General features: G+C 39.5%; 1 protein-coding gene across 1 annotated transcript in view; it reads left to right on the forward strand.

Moving 5' to 3' along the window:
- LOC108882650 (V-set and transmembrane domain-containing protein 2-like protein) overlaps positions 1-19,068 on the forward strand; it is a 44,521-nt gene extending 25,453 nt beyond the window's left edge. Inside the window, exons 2-4 of the mRNA XM_018675294.2 lie at positions 11,884-12,053; positions 13,148-13,192; positions 16,339-19,068. Coding sequence (XP_018530810.1) covers positions 11,884-12,053; positions 13,148-13,192; positions 16,339-16,803 — 680 coding nt within the window. The 3' untranslated portion in view covers positions 16,804-19,068. The remainder of the gene's footprint in view (positions 1-11,883; positions 12,054-13,147; positions 13,193-16,338) is intronic.
- Positions 19,069-20,277: the final 1,209 nt, after the last annotated feature.

The following is a 20,277-nucleotide window of genomic DNA, read 5'->3' on the forward strand; positions in this document are numbered from 1 at the left end:
TTTGTTACTCAAACTGCTCAGATTATCTTCACCACTTGGAAAACAATGTTAAGTACATGACAAATAGTGGGATGGGTAGGATTAAGTGCCTCTTCACAAGTGTTAAAAAGGCTATGAAGTTGTCTTTGGAGAGAAAAGTTGGCTTCTTTTCAGACAGGACTGCTTTTATACAGTTTTGAAACGGCATCTCTCAATTCCCCTACCCCCAAACTATTTTACATTTATTATGCTGTGGAAACACATTATTTCGTTCTGTTGTTTGGACTGCTGATGAAAGTTGTGAAGTATTGTAGACTTATGAATAGGCAACAGGCACAGCTAATTCCAACTGTGCCGTTCTACAGTGAATTAATTTGTGCTCTCTCATTAGAGAATCCTCAGAAAACCCCAAACGTGTTCCAAAGAGACAAAACAATCTCGTGGATTCTGCTTGCTCAGGCTGGTCTGTCTTTGGGTTTGCTCAGGCTTAAGGCTTCCGGCAGGTTCTCTGTGTAACTGATGGCAGCTGTTTACCACAGAACTGTGTAGAGGCTCATTATTAGAGCGTGAAGCTTGTTATGAGGCCGTGTGAGAGACTTGTTAGCCACTAATTATTTCTGAGGAGCTGCCTGGCAAGTCTGGATGGAAATGAGTAGAGAGAGAAGCAGAGACAGAGGAAGACAGATGTGCTATTGCAGAGACACGGGTCAGATGTGTCAGAAATTCTTACTGAGTCTTAACCTGCTGGGAGTCCCAGGTTGGTGGAGTTTATAACTTTAACTACTGTACATTCAGTTAGATTTTTTAAACTTTTTTTGGTGTAGCACATGTGGTTCCCAACTTGTGGGATCAGGACTCCCCAAGGGGTCAGAACATAAATCTGAGAGGTGACGTGAGGTGATGATTAAAGGGATAAGAATAATTGTTGAACAAAAATAAAGATTTTTCTAACTTCTTAGATTTTTGTTTTTCTCCTGTGAAATATTGGAACTTTTATCCTGTCAGGGCTCTAATAAAAAAGAAAACAAAATCAGACTCAGAAAACTGACACACTACTTACAATTAATGATATACAGTAATAAAGCAAGTTGTGAAAATATAAAGTGACCACGGTCAAACAGTAGCTGCTGTAGCTCAGAGTGGTACACATGGTAAACTTTAGGAAACAAGTTAAAGAATAAAAATAATGTATGCAGTGTATCTGGAATGGTTTTTAAATAGTTTTATAACTGATGATTAGTTCTTTGATGAGTTGAAGTGATATCCTGTTTAGAGTTTTGAATGTAATGTTGCCTCCCACTGCTGTTTCACATGGGATATGTAGATTACAGCAACTGTCCAAAAGTGAAGAACATGACAAACTGTGTCTTTACTGGTTACTGTGTTTACTGGTTGCCTCTAAGTTTGGTGTAGTCCTTCATCGTCAACAGTGTCACTGTCATCATCTCCATCAGCATTAAACTAAACATAATATTTTCATGAAATGCAGTTTTGTAGAACCCCACACTGTGAAATGTTGCATGTTTTCTTGCAGAGTAAAAGAGATTCCTCCAAGAATATTTTTTATACAGGATGATGTATTGGAGTCAATACATGGAAATTAGAGAATTTTTTTATTTTGGTTGCAGCTTCAACAAAATTGTGCAGAATGTTGCAGCATATCAATTTTACTGTAACAGAACACCCACCACCCACAGCTATTTACTATGAATTCATCGTAATTCATGTGCCCTTACCTTAAAGTGTTACCCTTTAAGATCTAGTCAGTTTCTGATATTCAGTACACCCTGTACATATCACACATCATAGCTGTGCACTGTGGCTGCAGTGAAAGGAAGTGGAGAGCTGTGTGTTTTTGCCCCAAGAGTGTCTCTCCATTTCCAGACTGTTGATGTTGTAGCCCACAGTCTGGCTGTCATCAACAAGCTAGCTCTCTAAATGTCATCTCCCCCACTGTCTCAGTGTCCATCCTCACCTACTACCTCTCTCTCTTACTGTTATTTTTAATGTGGCACCTTTTTTTTTCTTTCCTTCTTTTTCTCATATTCACATTTTTTCCCAACTTTTTAAAGATTAATTTTACAACCTGTCCATTTCATTCAGTCCAAGCAGCTTTTTAATGAGACTGGAAATACTGTCTGCAGCGTAAGCCCATTAATGTGCACCAGTGTTGTCTATGCATGTAAGAGCAATGCAAAGGTTAAAGGAGCTATTTGTAAGTTTTGCTATCGCTGCATATGTTACCATTGACAGCTGTTTACCTACCAGTAGAAAAAGAAAAAATGTTGTCAGTCGACGATCACCTCCACCCTCCCCAAGCAATAAACCACGGCAGAAAAACCATACAAATAGCTCCTTTAATGGGTACTTTGTTTTCCACCTTTCAATAAGTGCAGAGCACACTGACTTTGCCAACAATTAGACCAGGCAACATTTTAACAAAGCCCGTGGGGATTTGAGTTGTTGCAGCAGCAGGAAATATGTTAAAGATAAAAAGACGACAAATACAGAGAAAAGCATGTTAAGGGTAATCCAGTGAATAAAGAGATAAATAGGCCATCTCTGTTTGCTGTAGGTGGATGTGTTAAGTCTGCGTTGTGGTATCAAAGCAACCACATTCAATTATTCATGGAGAGTTTTTCCCCATTATTACCCATCTGCGCTGGCTCCAAATGTTGATCATTTATAACTGACTTGAAGATGTTCTGTTCTAGCCTTGATTCTCGTTGCTCCCAGTGAAAAAAGGAGAAATTTTACAGCACCTCACAGGCTGCATGTGTTTTTTTATGCATAGCACAGAGGACAGAAATAGCCCCGACTCTAGTCCTGAATTTCTTATTGTTCCAGCTGGGAGCTCTGAGCCAGACAACTGATGTGGTCTTACAGAACAAAATAAGGCCCCTGCTGGATGAGAAGCCAGATTCATGTGCTTGTACTATTCCTGGTCGTGATTAGAAAGGAAAAGCTGAATAATACTACAAAACACTGATTACTGAATAATATTCAGAGAGTGGTCGCTTTTAGATCAACTATACGTGGTAAAGGTATATGCCACACTAAAAAAGATTCAGGTAATATTCAAATATTTCACTTACTCAGATTACAAACACCATAATTAGCTGTTCTTTTACAGTTACTAATGTACATATTGGGTTATTCAGTGTGTTGTGATTCATATGTTTTTGGCACTCTTTTGAATGAACAAGTGAGCCTCTTCATCCACCTGATGTCTCATTCAGACACATGGTGAAGCAAGAGATGCTTAAAGCACAGTCATCTCAAACTGCTTTGTACTACAAAGACATTGTTTCTCTGAACTCTCTGAGCCCCATGTGTTTTAGTGAGGAAGTAATTGTTGTGTGATGATGTGGTAATAATTTGTTGTGCAGAGGTGGCACCTTTGTTGTGTTGAATTACAGAAAAAAAAGACTTGTCCTTGGTGTTCTGGCTGAACCGTTTGGCTCAGGAACCCATGTTCTCCTTTTAACCTTTTTTCATTTGATTAAGAGGGAAAACAGACATGACCCGACCTGCGCTGTGGGGAGGCAGGCCGGCAGCTGGGATTTGGGCCAAAACAGCAGGAAACTGAGCTCAAGTTGAGGGGCTGGCAAAGCTAAGGGTGGTGAAGGTCCACACACACACATACACACATATTAATGCTGTATACACACATACCCACACGTATGCATTTCCCTGAGTGTGTAAGTGGATGCACAGAAACATAACCATACAGAAAATATGAATATGACATGAGTATGCTAAACACAGAATCTGATGCTGGATAAAAGATATGATATTGTGTGGTGCTTAGAATACAGAAACTTTAATATATATATTACAGACACAAACACATATGGACATACAGTAGGAACAAATGTATCTATCTAGCATATAACACACACACATTCTGCAAGCCTTTACTCCTGGGATTCCCTTAAAAGCTCGATTAACCATTTTTTATTATATGAGCGTTAAATCAAATGACTCTGCACAGTAATTTGAAAAATAACACTTGAGGTGACAAACCTACAGCTCTACAGAGAAAACAGAGTGAAGCATTTAACAGCTGAAGAGTTGTTTTAGACCAAACCAGAGCTAAAAGTAGAGTGAATACTGTATCAAGTGGCATAAAACATGTTGGTACGGATGATGATGTCACTCTGTGTCTGCTGGGTGTGTTGCTACAGTTCATCATGTTCAGCTTCTGTTTAGTCTTAACTTATTTTTGAAGCCATAGCTTGTATAGTTTATGTATAGTTTATCTGCTCGACTTCAGTTCAGGTGTTAAGTTGCTCTTTAAAGCGGCACAGTTGTATAGCTGCATTTGTAATAGTGATTTACTGTAGACACCGAAACTTTTGCTGGTGCATCAGCTGCAAACACAGCAAAGTTCTACTTCACATTCAAGGGAAAAGTCTCAAATAATTATGACAACATGTGCCAATTGCAAAGCCTGTATTACTGAAAACTAAAGAGCACACAAAGTTCCCATCTGCTAATCTTAGATAAGGCTGTACACACGATCCAGTGGGTATACCCTCTTGTTTACTTCAAGCAAGGATTTCCGAAACTACTGATGTTAGGTAGCAGCACTGCTTCAAGGAATCCATCTTGTGAGTATGTGGCTGCAGATCTGATTGCATCCTCTGACTGACCTCTGACCTCCTCATGGAAAGGAGCGTGAGGAAAGTGAACTCCCTTATATAATATACTGTGTATGTTTTTATTCCATCATATATCATTGATCCCATGTGGGTTATCTTTCATGTCCTACGTTTGCTCCATGTTCCCAATGCTATCAGAACATTAGAAAGATCAATCCTGGTATTCAGTTCTCTTCAAATGTATAGCTGCATATAATGTAACTACTGTACATCACATACATCAGCACTGAGATTCAGAAACTGAAGCCACTGTTCAATTTTCCTTTTACTCATTTAGCAGACCTACAATAGATGCAAACACAATAGATCTTTATCTGATTCCATGTGAGTCAAGCTGCAAATAAATAAAATAAAAATAAATAAAAATAAAAACTTTCAATGAAGAAACTAACAAAATTAACATTGTAGTGAAAATACAGTTCTGTTTAACATAAGTGTAATTGTACAACACAGCAATGTATACCCTTCTTTTTCTCAGAGTGTAGTGGGGGATGCACATACAGTGCATCAGCCTAATTACCATTATAATAGCTAGTGAGTCACACTATACTGTAGCCACTTCCTCAGCTGTTATGAAGCCATTTCAAGAAGCTGAAAAGCTCTCAAGAGTAGTGTATGCAGCCTGCATTCACCACCAGCCATCTCGCACACTGAACAGCATTGACATTCAGAGGCTGACGCCGCTGGCTGCCCGATCATGATGGATTCAGATCGAGAGCAGAAAAGGCACAGAGAAGCTCAGTGTTGCTAGAGCCCTTATGTGCAAAAAAAACCCTGACTGTTGCAGCAGTGTGTTGTGGCGCTGAGAGAAGAATGCTGAGTGAGTCTGGGTGATACAAGCCCACAGGCAAAATGTATAGAAGCAAATGCATGACGGGTCTCTCAATACTCTTGTTAGGCAACTGTGAAATAACATATGAGCACTGGCAAAGTGATGTATTTTAGCTCTGTTGAGGCATGGAGGAGCAGAGTGGGAGAGGTGAGCAGCTAAAAAGTTTCATGTGCATGCTCTGCATGTTTTTAAAAATGCACAGGCTTGAATTTGCAGTCACCACAGTGGTAGTCCTCAGAGGTCCTTGGGCTTTCATCTTCTGGATGTTGGATCTATTTTGCAGCAAATACAGTAAGTAGAAGTAGAAGTATACATTCATTTTCAAGTCGCCTCCCGTGATCTGGTTGCAGAGCCGGTGGCAGATAATTAAAAGAAATTTGCCATTGCCTCCAATCAGTGATCATCATTAGACATGGATAAAAACCATGGATAAAATGGGTCTTTTATGATGCTGTCTTTATACTGACTGTATCAGTTTGATATTTTATACCATATTGTAAACTGTGAATTTGTGTCTTATGAGAGTGAAGCAGCTGTGCCAGCTGTGCCAGGCTCCGTATCATGTGTATCGTGTTAAAATGATGAAATCATCCAGCAATGATGGAAGTTAGCCTCAACCATAGAAACCTGTACATTTTTATTTTCATGTAGTCTCATCACTTTTAAAAGAATTCTCATTTAAGGTATGACTTGAGGTGTTTTGCTTGTCCAGTGACTCCCAGTAATTCCAAAGTTATCTTATTCACATGTTGTGTGTTCTTAGCTGCTTTACTAACATTAGCCACTGGTACATCGTCGATCAGGAGTTAGTCAGCCTAGTTTTGTTAAAGGTCTGAGATCCCTTTAAAATGCAGAGCCTGCTTGTTAAACCATAATATCTTGTTTGTTTATGTCTGTATGTTTTAAATGCAAAGCATTGATGTGAAAGATTTGCACTAGTTTAAAGGCGCCTTTGATGGAGCTGGACTGAGTTAGGAAAATATGAGTAATGTAACACATTACATCTGCTGCTGGGTTGTCTGTGTGTCTGTCCACCTGATGAGTGTAAGTCCATTGTCCTTTGTCCTTATCTCTTTGGCTGCTGTATGTTTGAATTTCTTCACCAGCAATGTCCAGAGGCTTTTTCAAAATTCCCTAACTGAAATTTACTGGAAACAAGTTAATGAGAGTGGTGAGACTGAATCATAAAGAAGAATTAGCATCCATAAAACCAAAACAATGAGTTAAAAAGGCTAAATAGAACTGCCAAGTGATAATTCTCTGTAGGTTCATCACTACAACTAAACTCTTGTTACACAGGAAATTCAATTTAGTGTTAATATAAAAATAGTGATTTGTGGAGCTTTAAAGTTATTAATTACACCAGTGTTTGATGAGACGAACGTCTAAATTGCATTGATTTGTCATTGTATTGGCACAACTATTTCCCTCCCACTCATTAATCCAAGCTTGTGTCCACTATGTACCACATTTACCTTTTGACTCATACAACTCCCTTGATATTTTTCTGTGTGTAATTGTGGTCTTTAGGCGTGACATAAAACAGTCTCCTTCCTCTCCTCCTGAATTGTTGGCATCTCAGAAAGCCGAGCTACTAAGTGGAGTAAGATGGAAGTTTAGGTAGGTTGGAGTGAGACAACGCCACAATGAAACACCTCCTGCTCCTCTTTTATCATGGCTGTAATTACCACATTCCATTTCTCAAAGAAATAAACGATAACACGCGTCCCTGCAGCTCCTCCACCCACAGCTATCTGCTACCTCACACATTGTCCTCCGCCTCCCTCTTCTTCTTCTTCTGCCCCTCTCTCCCTCTGTCACATGCACAGTCTAATATTAATTTTTCCCTTTATTCTTTCGATATATTAGTCTCTCACAAGCACACAGAGCCTTGCTCCCATAAACACTGACCTGCTCATTAATTCAATCTCTGGTGATGATTTATTTTCACACGCACACACACACACACACACACAGATGCAGGCACTCTTTTTCTCACATTAATTTCTCCATCCACCTCTCTTTCTTCGCTGTGGTAAATGGGTTGACACGGAGTCTGACTTGGCTGCTGTACTGCAGCTTTCGAGAACTGATTTGCAGCGACTGCCTGAGAGCTTTCCACTGTTTGTTTTGGAGATAATGATAATGCTTCAGGGTGAGCGGACCCAACTCATCGCAGCCTTTTATGGCCTCAACAATGACAGCGTGCAGATTAGAGATGACTATTGCAAAGAGATACAGCATTAGATAGCCTCTTGTCACACAAGAATCAGTTGAATACAGAAGATAATCAAATTTAAAGAGGTAATCTGTGAGATTTTCTTTTAATTTGTCTCAGTTTTTACAGTAAAAACAGTTTTTAGAGAATTCAGTGGGTGCTGAAATGAGGAAAGAAAGGTGTTACTGAAAGAGAGAGAATGAGAAACAGCTCTCATATGATCAGATTAGCATCTGCTGTGTGGATTTGTAAATGGCTTGGTGAAAGTGATCTCCCCCTACATTATAATGGACTGCTGATGACTATCACATTTTCCTGTGGTCTTCAAATATGTGAAGCATTAGGCCAGATATGTGCATGGATTTTGTGTTGTGGGCTTCACAGCTAAGTGGGGAAAGAGAGATTATCATTGCCAAGAGCAACTTCATAAGCTTGATCTCTTACACAGCAGTTTTTATGTCCCAGCTTTGAATATTATCTACAAGAGAAGGGCTGTGGGCATTGTTGCTGGCTCTGGCTGTGTAATGTCAAATCGATACCTGGTGCGTTTCGGGTTTCACAAATGAAAAATACAAGCAGTTTTGATCAATGTACAAGAGCGATGTATGACTTGAGGCTTGTACTGCTCTTGTAATAAAAGACAGATCCATAGCACAGCCTCACTGGTTGAACGGCTGAGGTTAATCTATGAGCTCAAATGAAAATCGGCACTTAGTTGACACAGGTTTGACTTGGATTTGGCTAGACAAATCTATGTACAGACACTTAATTAAAAACACAGACAGACAAACCTCTGAAGTGTCACTCTTCTGTCAGGGGACAGCTCAGAGTGACAGATAAACTTCAGTAACATTAAACAGTAGATTTAAGGAACCAGGAAACCATGTGGCGGAGCAGAACTCTTCATCTGTGACACAGGATTTCCCAAAAGGGAAAACACAGCCCGATCTAGTTGCCGGCTGGGGAATTCCCTTATTACAAGAGGAAAATACAGTAAGTTTAACTCTGTATTATTTTTCATGAGATGATGTATGGCACTGGTAATTGCCTTTCATGTTATAAAACATAATGGTTAATGTCACCTCTGATGTAGGGAAGGTTTCGTCGTCCTGTGTGAAATAATGGACTGGCATTTGATTTTCCATCTACATTTTAATAATTCATTTAAATGTTAATAAGTGTTTTTTGTGAATGAATTCTTTATGTACTATATTTCTTCCTCTGGTCTGTATTAGAGTTTGCTACAGGCAAGAGAAGAGATTATATTATTATAGATTTTGGTTTTCTTGTAATACAAGAGTTGATGTCAGAACATTTTCTGGAAGCCACTGAATGTTGAAACCATTTAAAATCATGAGTGACATTTGAAACCAAGTCAATGATGCTGATTGTTTAATATTAAAACAAGACTTTAACTGTAAACTTCAACTTTGAACTTTAATTTGTCTGCAGTAAAAGTCTTTATAGTTTTGCTCCTACAGCTCCAAATGATCTGGTCTCACCAAAAACTGATGGCTGATGTTAGCTAATGTTAGGGCAGATATTGCTCAATTAGTTTTCTGATTTTATGAATCTTCTCTACTTGTGCTACTGTCAGGTTGTAAAATGTTTCTGTGGCTTTAGGCAAAACATAAAAGAAGCATTTTTGTCCAAAAATCTTGACTCAAGGTCCAGCTATTAGCTTTTCTGCGGAGCTTTCAACGGCATCTCTTTCCATAGCACTGCAAAAAGTGAGATACAGTTGAATGCTTGAAAGTCAGAAAGTGGACTTTAAGGTGACTTTTTCTTTTTAATTTGTTCAAAAATAAACTTTCATACTCAAGAATTAAAGCAACTGGCTTGAGAGTTTTTCCACTTGTTTAGCTAAAATTAGTCTCCCTCAAAGTGTGAAAAAATATATATATATTGTATTACATATATATAATGTTGCCTTCTGGGTGACCTGCCAGCTCCACTCTAAAGAAAAGGCTCACTTTCACTGTTAAATTTGAGTCTGTGGTTTGATGTGGAGGATGAGAAAACTCCGGCTGAAAAGCTGACTGTCATGTTGCAGAAAGATATAAAAAGGGAAAAGGGAATACAAGTTTTGCAAGTAAGAGGATTTGTTCCCACAGGGCTCACTGATCAGAGCATGTCATTTACTAGTTGCCAAATTTAGGGATTCCAAATAATTCACTATACTCATGGTACTGTAATACGATTTGGATAACAGTGCCCACAAAAAGATAACTGACATTTACCATCCAGTCCGAGCCTTTCCAAGTCTGACGACTGTTCCGCTGTCAGTCCAGTTTCTGGCGCAAATGTCACTGCAGATGTGTCCCAGTTCAGACACTGGATCCTGTAAAGACATGAAATCCAGGACCTCAAGCTGAGCTTTCTCCTCTAATGAGGAGGCAGAAACTAATGGTGCATTTGGATGCTCCTTATCAACATGTTAAGTACGAATTTTCCAACTGCATCACTCTGAAACCTGATGTGGTGTAAATATTGCTTGAATGTGTTTTATAATGAAGGAGTTACAGTGCAAGTTCCGACAAATCACCTTAACCGTAACAAAGGCGGAGCAGGTAAAAAAATTTTAAAATAAAATTTCAGTGAAGACTTTATTCTCTATGTAAACAGTTCTTATTTATTTTCCTTTTAGAAAAAATCCAGGTAAAACTCCCACCAAACTAACTGTACAGTTTGGTGAACCCAAGTGTTCAAATGGTTTAAATTTTCTCCTACTGCACCTGAATCTAACATGTCACACTGTTCAAATCTGATAGGAAGTAAGACTCTGCAATGAAGAGGAGGATTTTCTATTTTTTTGTCTAGAATCTGTTTAACATTAGCTGCATGCTGCGCTACACAGTTAATGTGATGTCAGAAGAAGACAAAGGAAAAGGGAATACAAGTTTTGCCACTGGCATTTTCTGGTGACGAAATTCAGCTGGAAGTGTCTTGCATTGATTATTCACACTTTCAACCCACCGCTAGTCTTATTTAATGTTTGGTATCTTCACAACACTACAGCCTTGTGAAATTGTACTGATCCTCTTGAAAATCAACCTTTGTATCTAAACAAATATATTTGTTACTTTTTGTTGTATGAATTTGGCTTTGTGAAACACAAATCTGCCTCAGTCCATAAAATTTCAAAAAGTCAGCCAACCAAAAATCCAAAAGTTCTGGCGCATAACCCATTTGTGAAACTACAACTTGTACAAATGTGTAAGCTAAATGACATTCTGCAGCAAAGTGAATAGGTGTATTTGCCAAAAGTCAAACAATCCCTAATGAAAAATCACATAAGAAAAAAAAAAACATAAGACAGAACCAAGCTAACCTGAAAATTATATTCCTGCAGCATTTGAATATTATTTTCTAGGTTTAAAAAAATGAAACAAAACATTACATGTCTGTAGTTTTGTGATGTTCCAGATGTTCCCTGCCTTACTATTCAAGACTAAGCTCATAACTGTTTCCATCACACATATCAATCACACATTTTAGATGAAAAAACAGGAGAAAAAAAATCAGACACCATACTTGACTGCTCTATGCAATTTGGGTAATATGGATTTTGAAGTTATAAATTGTGATTGTGACACACATTTTACTTTCATTTTCTTTAATTTTACATTTAACTTTACTCAAAGTCAGCACACTTGACAGCGCATGCTTCTTCTCTGCCTCACTCTCTTTTACAAATACTCACACACTCCACTTCTTCACTTTCATCAGTTTCATCACAGACAATTATAATGTAACTGAGCATCTTAAAAATGTAACCAGGAAAGACCTCATCTTTTTTGATTAAGCTGTTCAGTGTTGGGGCTGCTGTAATATTATTTCAGGGAATATTCATGTCATTACACACAGTCAGTCTGATTAATCAGTCATTGCTGAAGTAAATTATGCTTTTGCATGAAAAATGATTTAACTGTTTGATGACTCATTACTTGGTATTTATCACTAAATGTCTCCTTCTGTAATCTGCACCTATGTTAATGAGCTGCTAAAATTATTTTTATGGGTTCAAGTACATTTCAATACTTGGTGGCCTAAAGTTAAACAATTTCAGAGATCATCTCACTTAATACCTCATGGTAAGGGCCTCATGTTAAGACTTTATTTTCTAACTGCCTTGAAAGTCATCATTAAACAGCATTTTGTTAATTGTGTCTCATTCTGTGTCTGTCCAGCCATGTTCACAGAGGTGCCTCATGATATGACCGCCCAGAGAGGTCAGGATGTGGAGATGGCCTGCTCCTTCAGAGGGGCAGGAACGCCCTCGTATTCCCTGGAGATCCAGTGGTGGTACATCCGGAACCATCTGGACTGGACAGATAGACAGCCCTGGACAACCAATGAAGTAGGTTCATAACAGGAACTCTGGCTCCCCATTAACTAGCAGCTTTTTTGGGTCTTAAATTTAAAGGATATTATGGTTTTTATGACATAGCAAGAAAATGGTGGTGAAGGTGATTATTAAAATTATTACCCAAATTGTCAGTTGTAAATATCCATCAGAGTTAACTACACACGTTGTGATGATGAGGGATTATTACTAACATTGCGGTGCATTCACTTTTGTTTTTACTTCAAAATAATATGTAGCTTATTTACAACCTTTAACACTACCGGACTGCTTGTGTTTCTTAGCCATCAGCAGTTATCATTTAAAAGGCATCTACTTGGAGATTGGATTCATATCTTTAAAGCATCATTAATACATTTTTGGCCACTATGGGGCAGAAAACTGGCAACGTGAGAAGACTGAAAAACAGCTGCCATCCTATCCCTGGATTACAATGCTTTTCTGTCTGATGTGGTTACAGTGTTCATATCTAACAGGGAATTTACATTCACTAAGAGTTTCTTGTCATTAGACAAAGGTAGTCCGGTATTACTTATCATTTTAACAGAAAAGAGAAAAATCAGCTGCTAGATGTTTGACTATGTTCACCAGCCACTTGGTAACTTTGTCTGTTTACTGTTTGGTGACTGCTGTACACAGGGGTTGATGTGAGCAGGTCACACTATACAAAATATACAGAAAAGTATATTAAACAAAAGACAAGCCAAAAGGCTACGTACAGATGCAGAGCTGGGTAATCCATGCATTCAAGGTGACCTTTGTCTCATTATACAGCCATTTGATCCAGTGTTTATCTAAAAAATATTAATTAATTCAGCTATAACATAGAAAAGATAAAGAAATACAGAATATCTAGAGCCACTTAAAAACAGAACATGGGAGAATCCTGGACAATTAATCCAGTACTTTCTTATTTATTGCAAATATCACCTACCTGGAATATCTAATGATAAGCACTCATGTAAGAACACACATAGATACATTTCCATCTCATAACCCCAATCAAACTGTAACTTAAATTATGATTTATTGAAAGGATTGAATTAAATCTTTTTTTCTCATTTGATTTGTTTTGTTTTTTTTCCTAGGTGGCACCTGAGGAGGAGATGCCAAAAGATGCTACAAAGATAAGTGTGAGTTAACCACTATCCGCTGTCATTATCTCAGAGAAGCCTTGTGTTTGCTTTGGTGTTATATGATGAAATGAGGCACAAAACTCCCATGATTACATTTAAAGTTCTTGTTCCGGATGATCCGCAGATGTTGCATTCATGCCATATTACACACAAGGATGTGATTTTCACTCTCAGTGCAGTGAATGCTCCAAACGACAGACACATCAACACGTTCACTTCATCTGTGATGGGTTTGTAGAATCAACCAAAGAGCAGACAGCGCTGGTGCCTGTGGGTGGCTAAGTGTCCTCCTCCAGGGGCCACGGCCCGCAGTGCATCATCTTCAGATTCTCATAAACGCCCCTGCATCTTTATGACTGCAACACCAAATCCCAATAATAAACAGTGAGGGGGACAGGCTGGGAAGTCAGCAGAACTTTTTATATCTCCTCTGGTATCCATAGAGACTTTTAGTAACTCATCCAGGCGAACAGTTTCCCACAACAGGAGGGCCTTTTTCCTCAGGAAGACAGCACAGCCATATAGTGACTCAAAATTTGGACTTTTTCCTTCTAATTAACTGCAGAAATGTCGAAACTACTGCATAGTATCTCCACTCCAACCTATACCTCCTGCTAAATCTCTCTCTGCTAACTTCACAATTACAAAAATGAGCAACAAATTCTACTGCCTAATCATACAATCTTTGCTCTTTAAAGCATTTTGTGTAAAAGAAGTAAATAAATATGTGTATAAGAGGTGAATATAAAGTTAAAAATTTAGATTTGTAAAGATAAAGATACATTTTCATTGGTCTTTGTGTGTGAGGAGACACACACACACCAAAAAAGCACGAAGCCTCTCTCCTTTCTCCCACCAGGCTAGCTACTGCTGATTCGCTGTAATGAAAGCACCAGCTGTGGCTTGGGTGACTGAGTGTGTGTGTCTGCATGTGTGTGTGTTTGTGTGGGTGGAGCTGAATACTGCAGGCTGTACAGCTGGAAAATCATTATGAGCTTTCTGTATATAATGGATGTTGGCCCACATCCATATGGTCAAACAAAAACACGGTAGATACTCACACATATGCCGACACAAACTGATTAATACAGAGCGGCAAGTGTTAAGCTTTTACAGTCACGCACGCATGCATGCAGGGACTGTCTGCCGCACACATACACACACAGTCCAACGTCTGCTGGTGTCATAGGGAGGAAGGTGGGTGATAAACAAAGTCGTATTTATATCTCAGTGCGTCACATCTCATGATGTCCCTGTTGCTCTGTGAACTTGCAAAGCTTTTACCTTCAAGATGTAGTCTTTTCATACTTTCAAGGCCACAAATAGAATTTGTTAAGCAGCACCTTTGTCTGAGTTTGTGTGAGTGATCAGCTGAGAGGAGGCACGGCTGTGGAGTGTATCCAGGCCACACTACTGAAGTGATTTCAGCATCACGTCTATGCTGTAGCTTTCATTCTTTCTTGTTATCCCTTCATGTAGAGTATCCATCTATCTGCATATGCTGAGCTATTTTCCCTTTTAAGAACAGCAACAAATGAGCCTAATTTATGATAGGCAACCATAAACCTTTTATATGTATTCAAACAGATAATCAGTGTAAAATTGTTCTGTGGGTGGTAACTGGCAGTTGCAGAGATATCCTGTGCTTTACATTCAAGAATGATGCTTACACCGTTACAGGAATAGTTTTAACATTTTGGGAAATTAGCTTATTTGCTTTTTTGTAGAGAGTAAGCTGAGAAGATTGACTGCTCTTGTGTGTGTGTGTGTGTGTGTGTGTGGTGTGTGGTGTGGTCTGTGCTCAGATGTTGTTTTTCCTGCCTTTCTCTTGTTTGTTTCTTCTAATGTGCAACATCAACCTGCCCAGGTACTGCAAGTGAAAACGAGCCTTTTGGCAAAACCTGACACACTGACAGTATGTTGGTCCAGGAGATGGTTAGCTTAGCTTAGCATGAAAACTGGAGACTAGGGAAAACAGCTGTTGTGGTTTTACCAGATATTATGTGCAAAACTGTTTATTAGTTGGGAGTAGTGATTTATTTTTCATTGGTTGCTTGGCAACCTCACCTAACAAAAAGACAGACAGTAAGAAAGTCACTGTTCCTGGCTGAGAATTAGTCTGGCACCTAAACAACAACCACTTTTACACTTTGTTTTGTTCAGATTAAACAAACAAGACATAATATTGTAATAAATGGGTTAGGGTTTAGGCACAAAAAATAGATTAAGAGCAAACCAAACAGTGGCAACTACAAGTAATATGCATCTATAAGTTGTTTTTCATTCTATACAATAATTATAAGTAATAAAGTCAGTAATGTGAGTCCTGATATGCCCAACTATGTCCACAGTCAGTGCGAGTGTGTATGTTGTAGCTGGTAGATGCATGACTGACTCAGCAATTACGGTTTTTGCTCTCATTACCACTCACCCCGTTTCATTGCCAGACAGTTCAACTGACTGAGCATCTGTGAGATAGTACCAATAAGTGTGAGTGTGTTACAGAGGAAATTTTTTTTTTTTTTTTTTAGTTTGTATTTTGTGCATCAGCAGTGGTTCTGCAAGTATTTCAATTTTAAGTCTCATCCTCAGCTACATATACAATAAAAGGTAAAGGCTATGATGGATGTCAGACTGGCAAAGACAAACTGATGTGCAGACAGGAAGAAATGCAGGGAGAGACAGAGAGAAAGAGAGAAAAAGAAAGACAAACTGCCTAATGATACCATCAGTGAAGTTTTTTTTTCATTATTCTTATGTGTACATGTTATATATGTATACTTTCAGTATACTTTCATATACACATTAGTATGTAATAGTAAGAGTACTAATAATGTAAAGTTTGAAGGTGTTTGCTTCAAATGGGAGCACATTGTTTTTTAAAAGAGGAAAAGGCACAGTCGTCTTCCCGATGAATTTTCTTGGTGTGGTGTGACCTGTAGCTTATTGTGGCAAATTTCTTTTTGAAAGATATTGCTGTGTAACCAGTGGTAAGATGTAGTTCACTTTAGTCAACTTCACAGCATTTATACTGCTACTACATTTTAGCATTAGACTAACCATTGCCTTTATCACACAAGCTTATAGTGAGAGTATGATTTCTTTTACCATCTCACCATACCCTCTTCTTTTGTCTTTACCAGGTTGTGAAAGTTGTTGGAAGCAACATCTCCCATAAACTGCGCCTCTCCCGAGTCAAGCCGTCCGATGAGGGCACCTATGAATGCCGCGTCATTGACTTCAGCGATGACGCAGGTGCCCGCCACCACCGTGTCAGGGCCTATCTGCAGGTGGTGCCAGAGAGCGACATCATCGACACCAACCACAACAACTTCGAGGCCTTGGACGACACCAAGAGAGAAGTGGGGTTCGTTGACGGGGACGACGTGGATTCTCACGGTAGCACCAGAGAGCACGCTCACGACCACCACCAGAACCACGGCCACCACCAGGAGCACGGCAAGAGGTCTTCATCGCCGGCTCACCACGGCCACAGCCACAGCGGCAGCAGTCAGCAGCAGAAGGCCGGCAGAGAGCTGAGGAAGAGGGACGTGGACAGTAACCACAGCCACAATGACTGCACCAATGAGCCGAGCTGTGCGCTGTAGATGTTGGCTCGTGACACCTGAGTGATAGATTACATGAGGATTGCATAACATGATGTGTGTCACAGCATAAAAAGCTACTCTTCCCACACAGTGCAGGCCTGTGCACAAATCCAGAACCCCTAGAAATGTACAGTATGGCTTATTCAGAGCACAGTGCTATAAACTGTGCAGGGAATGTAGCTTTTTTTTTTGCTGTGCACGAGTCTGGGTTGGACTGCTCACTGTCTGTAAAGCCTGGCTTCACGACATTCAGCAAGGGGGGGGGGGGGGGGGGGGGCTGATGTGTAGATCTAGGCAGCTCCACTGTTTCTGGTCTCAGCACCAACAAAAAAAAAGACTCTTGTCCCACTATTAACCCATGCTCTGTTCCACTCTTATGTTAGATACTGTAAAATGACATCCCTGCTTTGACGCTCATACTTCTTCCACTGCCTTACTCTTGTCATTTGATACACCCTCAGAAAAAAGTATAAAGTTATACCTTTTGAAACTGGGTCTATCCCCAGTAAAAGAAAATGTTCCTTTTATTCTGAGAGTGCACTGAATGAAACTCAACAGTCAGTAATTCTTTCCTTGGAAATCGTGTCCTTAGCTTTTTACCTAGAGCACAAGCTTCATTACATCTTTTTGTGCATTCAAATAATGGACATGAATACGGTGCAAAACTTGTATACAACCAAAATTCAGCAAGTAATTCCGTGTTTACTGACAGGAAGAAAGAAACATGCTTCCTTTCAGCAGGAATTCATCAAAGTCCTAGAGCTGCAGTGCTCATCAAGGACAGATACATCCTCATTTCGTTTCAGTTGGAGTAAATACAGCAGCAGTGTGGAAAGCGTGGGATTTCTACAACCACATTTGTACGCAATTCAAACAAAGCACATCACAGGCTGTGTTTTCCCCACAGCGCTTTAGAGTTTATGAACAACACCGCAACAGAAAGTGTGATTTTTATTCACCCCTTGAGCTACAGGTTCGATCCATTCGTGGCTGTTCAGGCTGAGAGAAATCAATCGAATTGTTCCATGTGGACACCACCTGTTTGGAAAGCCACGAAAAGATCAAATCTGAGCCACTAAATTAAAAATCTGATTTGGTGTGCCTCTGAATCTGGACTACCAATGAAAAGAAGAAATACGAGCTTGGTGCAAGATAATTTTTTGGGAAGAGCAGTGCTGTATTCCTATCCCAGCTTAGTTCCCTTATTCCAGTGCTCTGGCCCAGTGCTCATCAATCATTAAAAAAAAGCCTCAATCCTCTCCACTACAAGCCTCTAATCCACTCTGTATATATGACTGTATAATATGAAATAAAGTGAGTGCATGTTCAGTAATTTTCTTAAAGACTTTTTCAACCAACCATACACAGTGTGTTAGTTAAAGATATTTTTTGTCATTTATCAGTTTTGTTCATTTAAAAAAAAAATGTCCATTCTGTTCTGAATCTCTTTTTTTCTACTTTAGAAGTCTTGTCAAATAGATTTTTTAAGCAGTTTTCTGTTGCTTTACTGCTCTCCAAAAGTGCTGTACAGACAGATGAATGACACATTCTCTTCATAGCTGCTCAGAAAGGGGTTTCCCTAATGTATCTTAGTACTTCAGCAGTGTTTCTTAAACTACTGTACTGGCCTGCAGGGCTGCAAACATGAGTGTTACCATAGTTTAATGAGCCTGAACATGGGATTTATTTCATGCAGTTTGGGACTTGGTCTGAAAAGGTTTGGGAGGCCATTTTACTTCTGCCATTTTTGTAACTCAATGATAATCTCTTTGCTTAGATGCTTGTGTGAAGCACTGGCCTTGTCTGTATAGGTTATGGCAAGCATACAGTATGAGGGACAAACACTTCACTCTGAGGGGATCAAATAAGACACAGGGAGTGTGGATAAACATCCTGGATAAAACCTTGATCTGTGAGGGTGAGGAGTAAGAGGAAAATGTTGTTTGTGAAACACTGAAATTGGCTGTTTGTACTGCCTCAAAATATGGTCTGTGTCTCAAGGCCACAAGGGGCTTTACTTTTCTACAGTAGTCTCCATCAGAGGAACAACAGTGCTTGTGTTTGTTGTGGGCAGTCCATGGAGACTGGGAGGAGTCATCAGTGGGATTGTTTTTTCAACCAGTAACTTTGATTTGATGTTTTGTAAAGAAGAGATCACTGATGAAAAAAAAGAGGGAAAATGTACATTTCTTCTAGAATGTTTGGTCTCACACTAAGTGTATGCCTTTATCAAATGAAATAAATTGTATATGAAACAACAGGAAATCTTTGGTCATTTTCATCGTTGATATAGAGATGTGAAAAGGCGAAAGAAACAACAAGCTTAGATTTCACTTGGAGCCTCCTGAAGAGTCACTACACGTTTATATCTAAGGGGTGTTTGTTCAGTTCTATGTCAGCTGTGGTTTAGCTTCTGGCCCCTGCTGTGTGTGTCTGGCCATGTGCATTAAGGAGAAACAATATTAGGCAGTTGCCTGTGTGTAATAGGTGGTGCCAAAGCCCCCCATCCCCCACCAACCCACCTCCCATTTCTGCTGATGACTAATGGTGCTATTGTCAGCACTGGCAGCAGGATAAATAGCAACAGCACAGGACAAGATAAAGAGGTGCTTCGCCACGCTCGCCAGAGTTAAGTCAGACCGGCTAAATACAAAACACGTGGCGATCTTGTTTCCCCACACTAGAAGGCTCATACATTCATTATGGAGCAATGAGGTGTGGAGGCACTGGGCTGTGAGGTGATGCGATAATGGAGGGGGGCTTCCTGTTTCCTTCATTTGCACATCTCTTGAACAACATAGGGCTCCAAGTGATAACATGTACAATGATAGATTGGCCAGTGTCCCTGTCATGAGCCCCTCGATTTCTCTGTAGTAACACAACCTTGTCCATCTTCTGCTGACAGCACAGCTGCTGTGATGTGGGTGCCAGGATAACTCAAAGGTTAGTGAAGGAATCCCCTTATGGGGCAGAGTTCCTCCATCATTGCACAGCTACACCTATAGTGGAGGTCTCACTAGATGAGTCTGGCTTTATTGTATATTGTTTTAATTCCAAAAGACCAAAACCAATATTGTGTTAGTCAATCTCTCAGTGCTTTCTGACTCTGTGCCTCTTGAGCCTCAAGCACTTTGGTTCCTACTGAAGACACAAATATTTGAAAATGGGTCACATACAGTATATATTTAAGTTTTTGTTGTTTTTTTGAAAAGACAAAATTACTTTCTAAAACATCTGGGCACCATAGTTTTTAGCAAACATGACTCAGTTACACTTTAGAGCCCAAAAATTACAGCATAATTAATTAGTAAATACAAGGTGTCGATAAATACTTACAGGGTACCTGCATACAGACAGGTATGATAAGTACTCAGTAATGAGTGCAGGGGAAGAAGACAAAAGGTTGGGGAATAAAGAGGTGGCAACTTTGTGTTTGAGAGCAACACTGTACTCTCTAAATTACTGAGTGCTTAT

This window comes from Lates calcarifer, linkage group LG6 (assembly GCF_001640805.2).
Source record: "Lates calcarifer isolate ASB-BC8 linkage group LG6, TLL_Latcal_v3, whole genome shotgun sequence".
In the NCBI taxonomy this organism is placed as follows: Eukaryota; Metazoa; Chordata; class Actinopteri; family Centropomidae; genus Lates; species Lates calcarifer.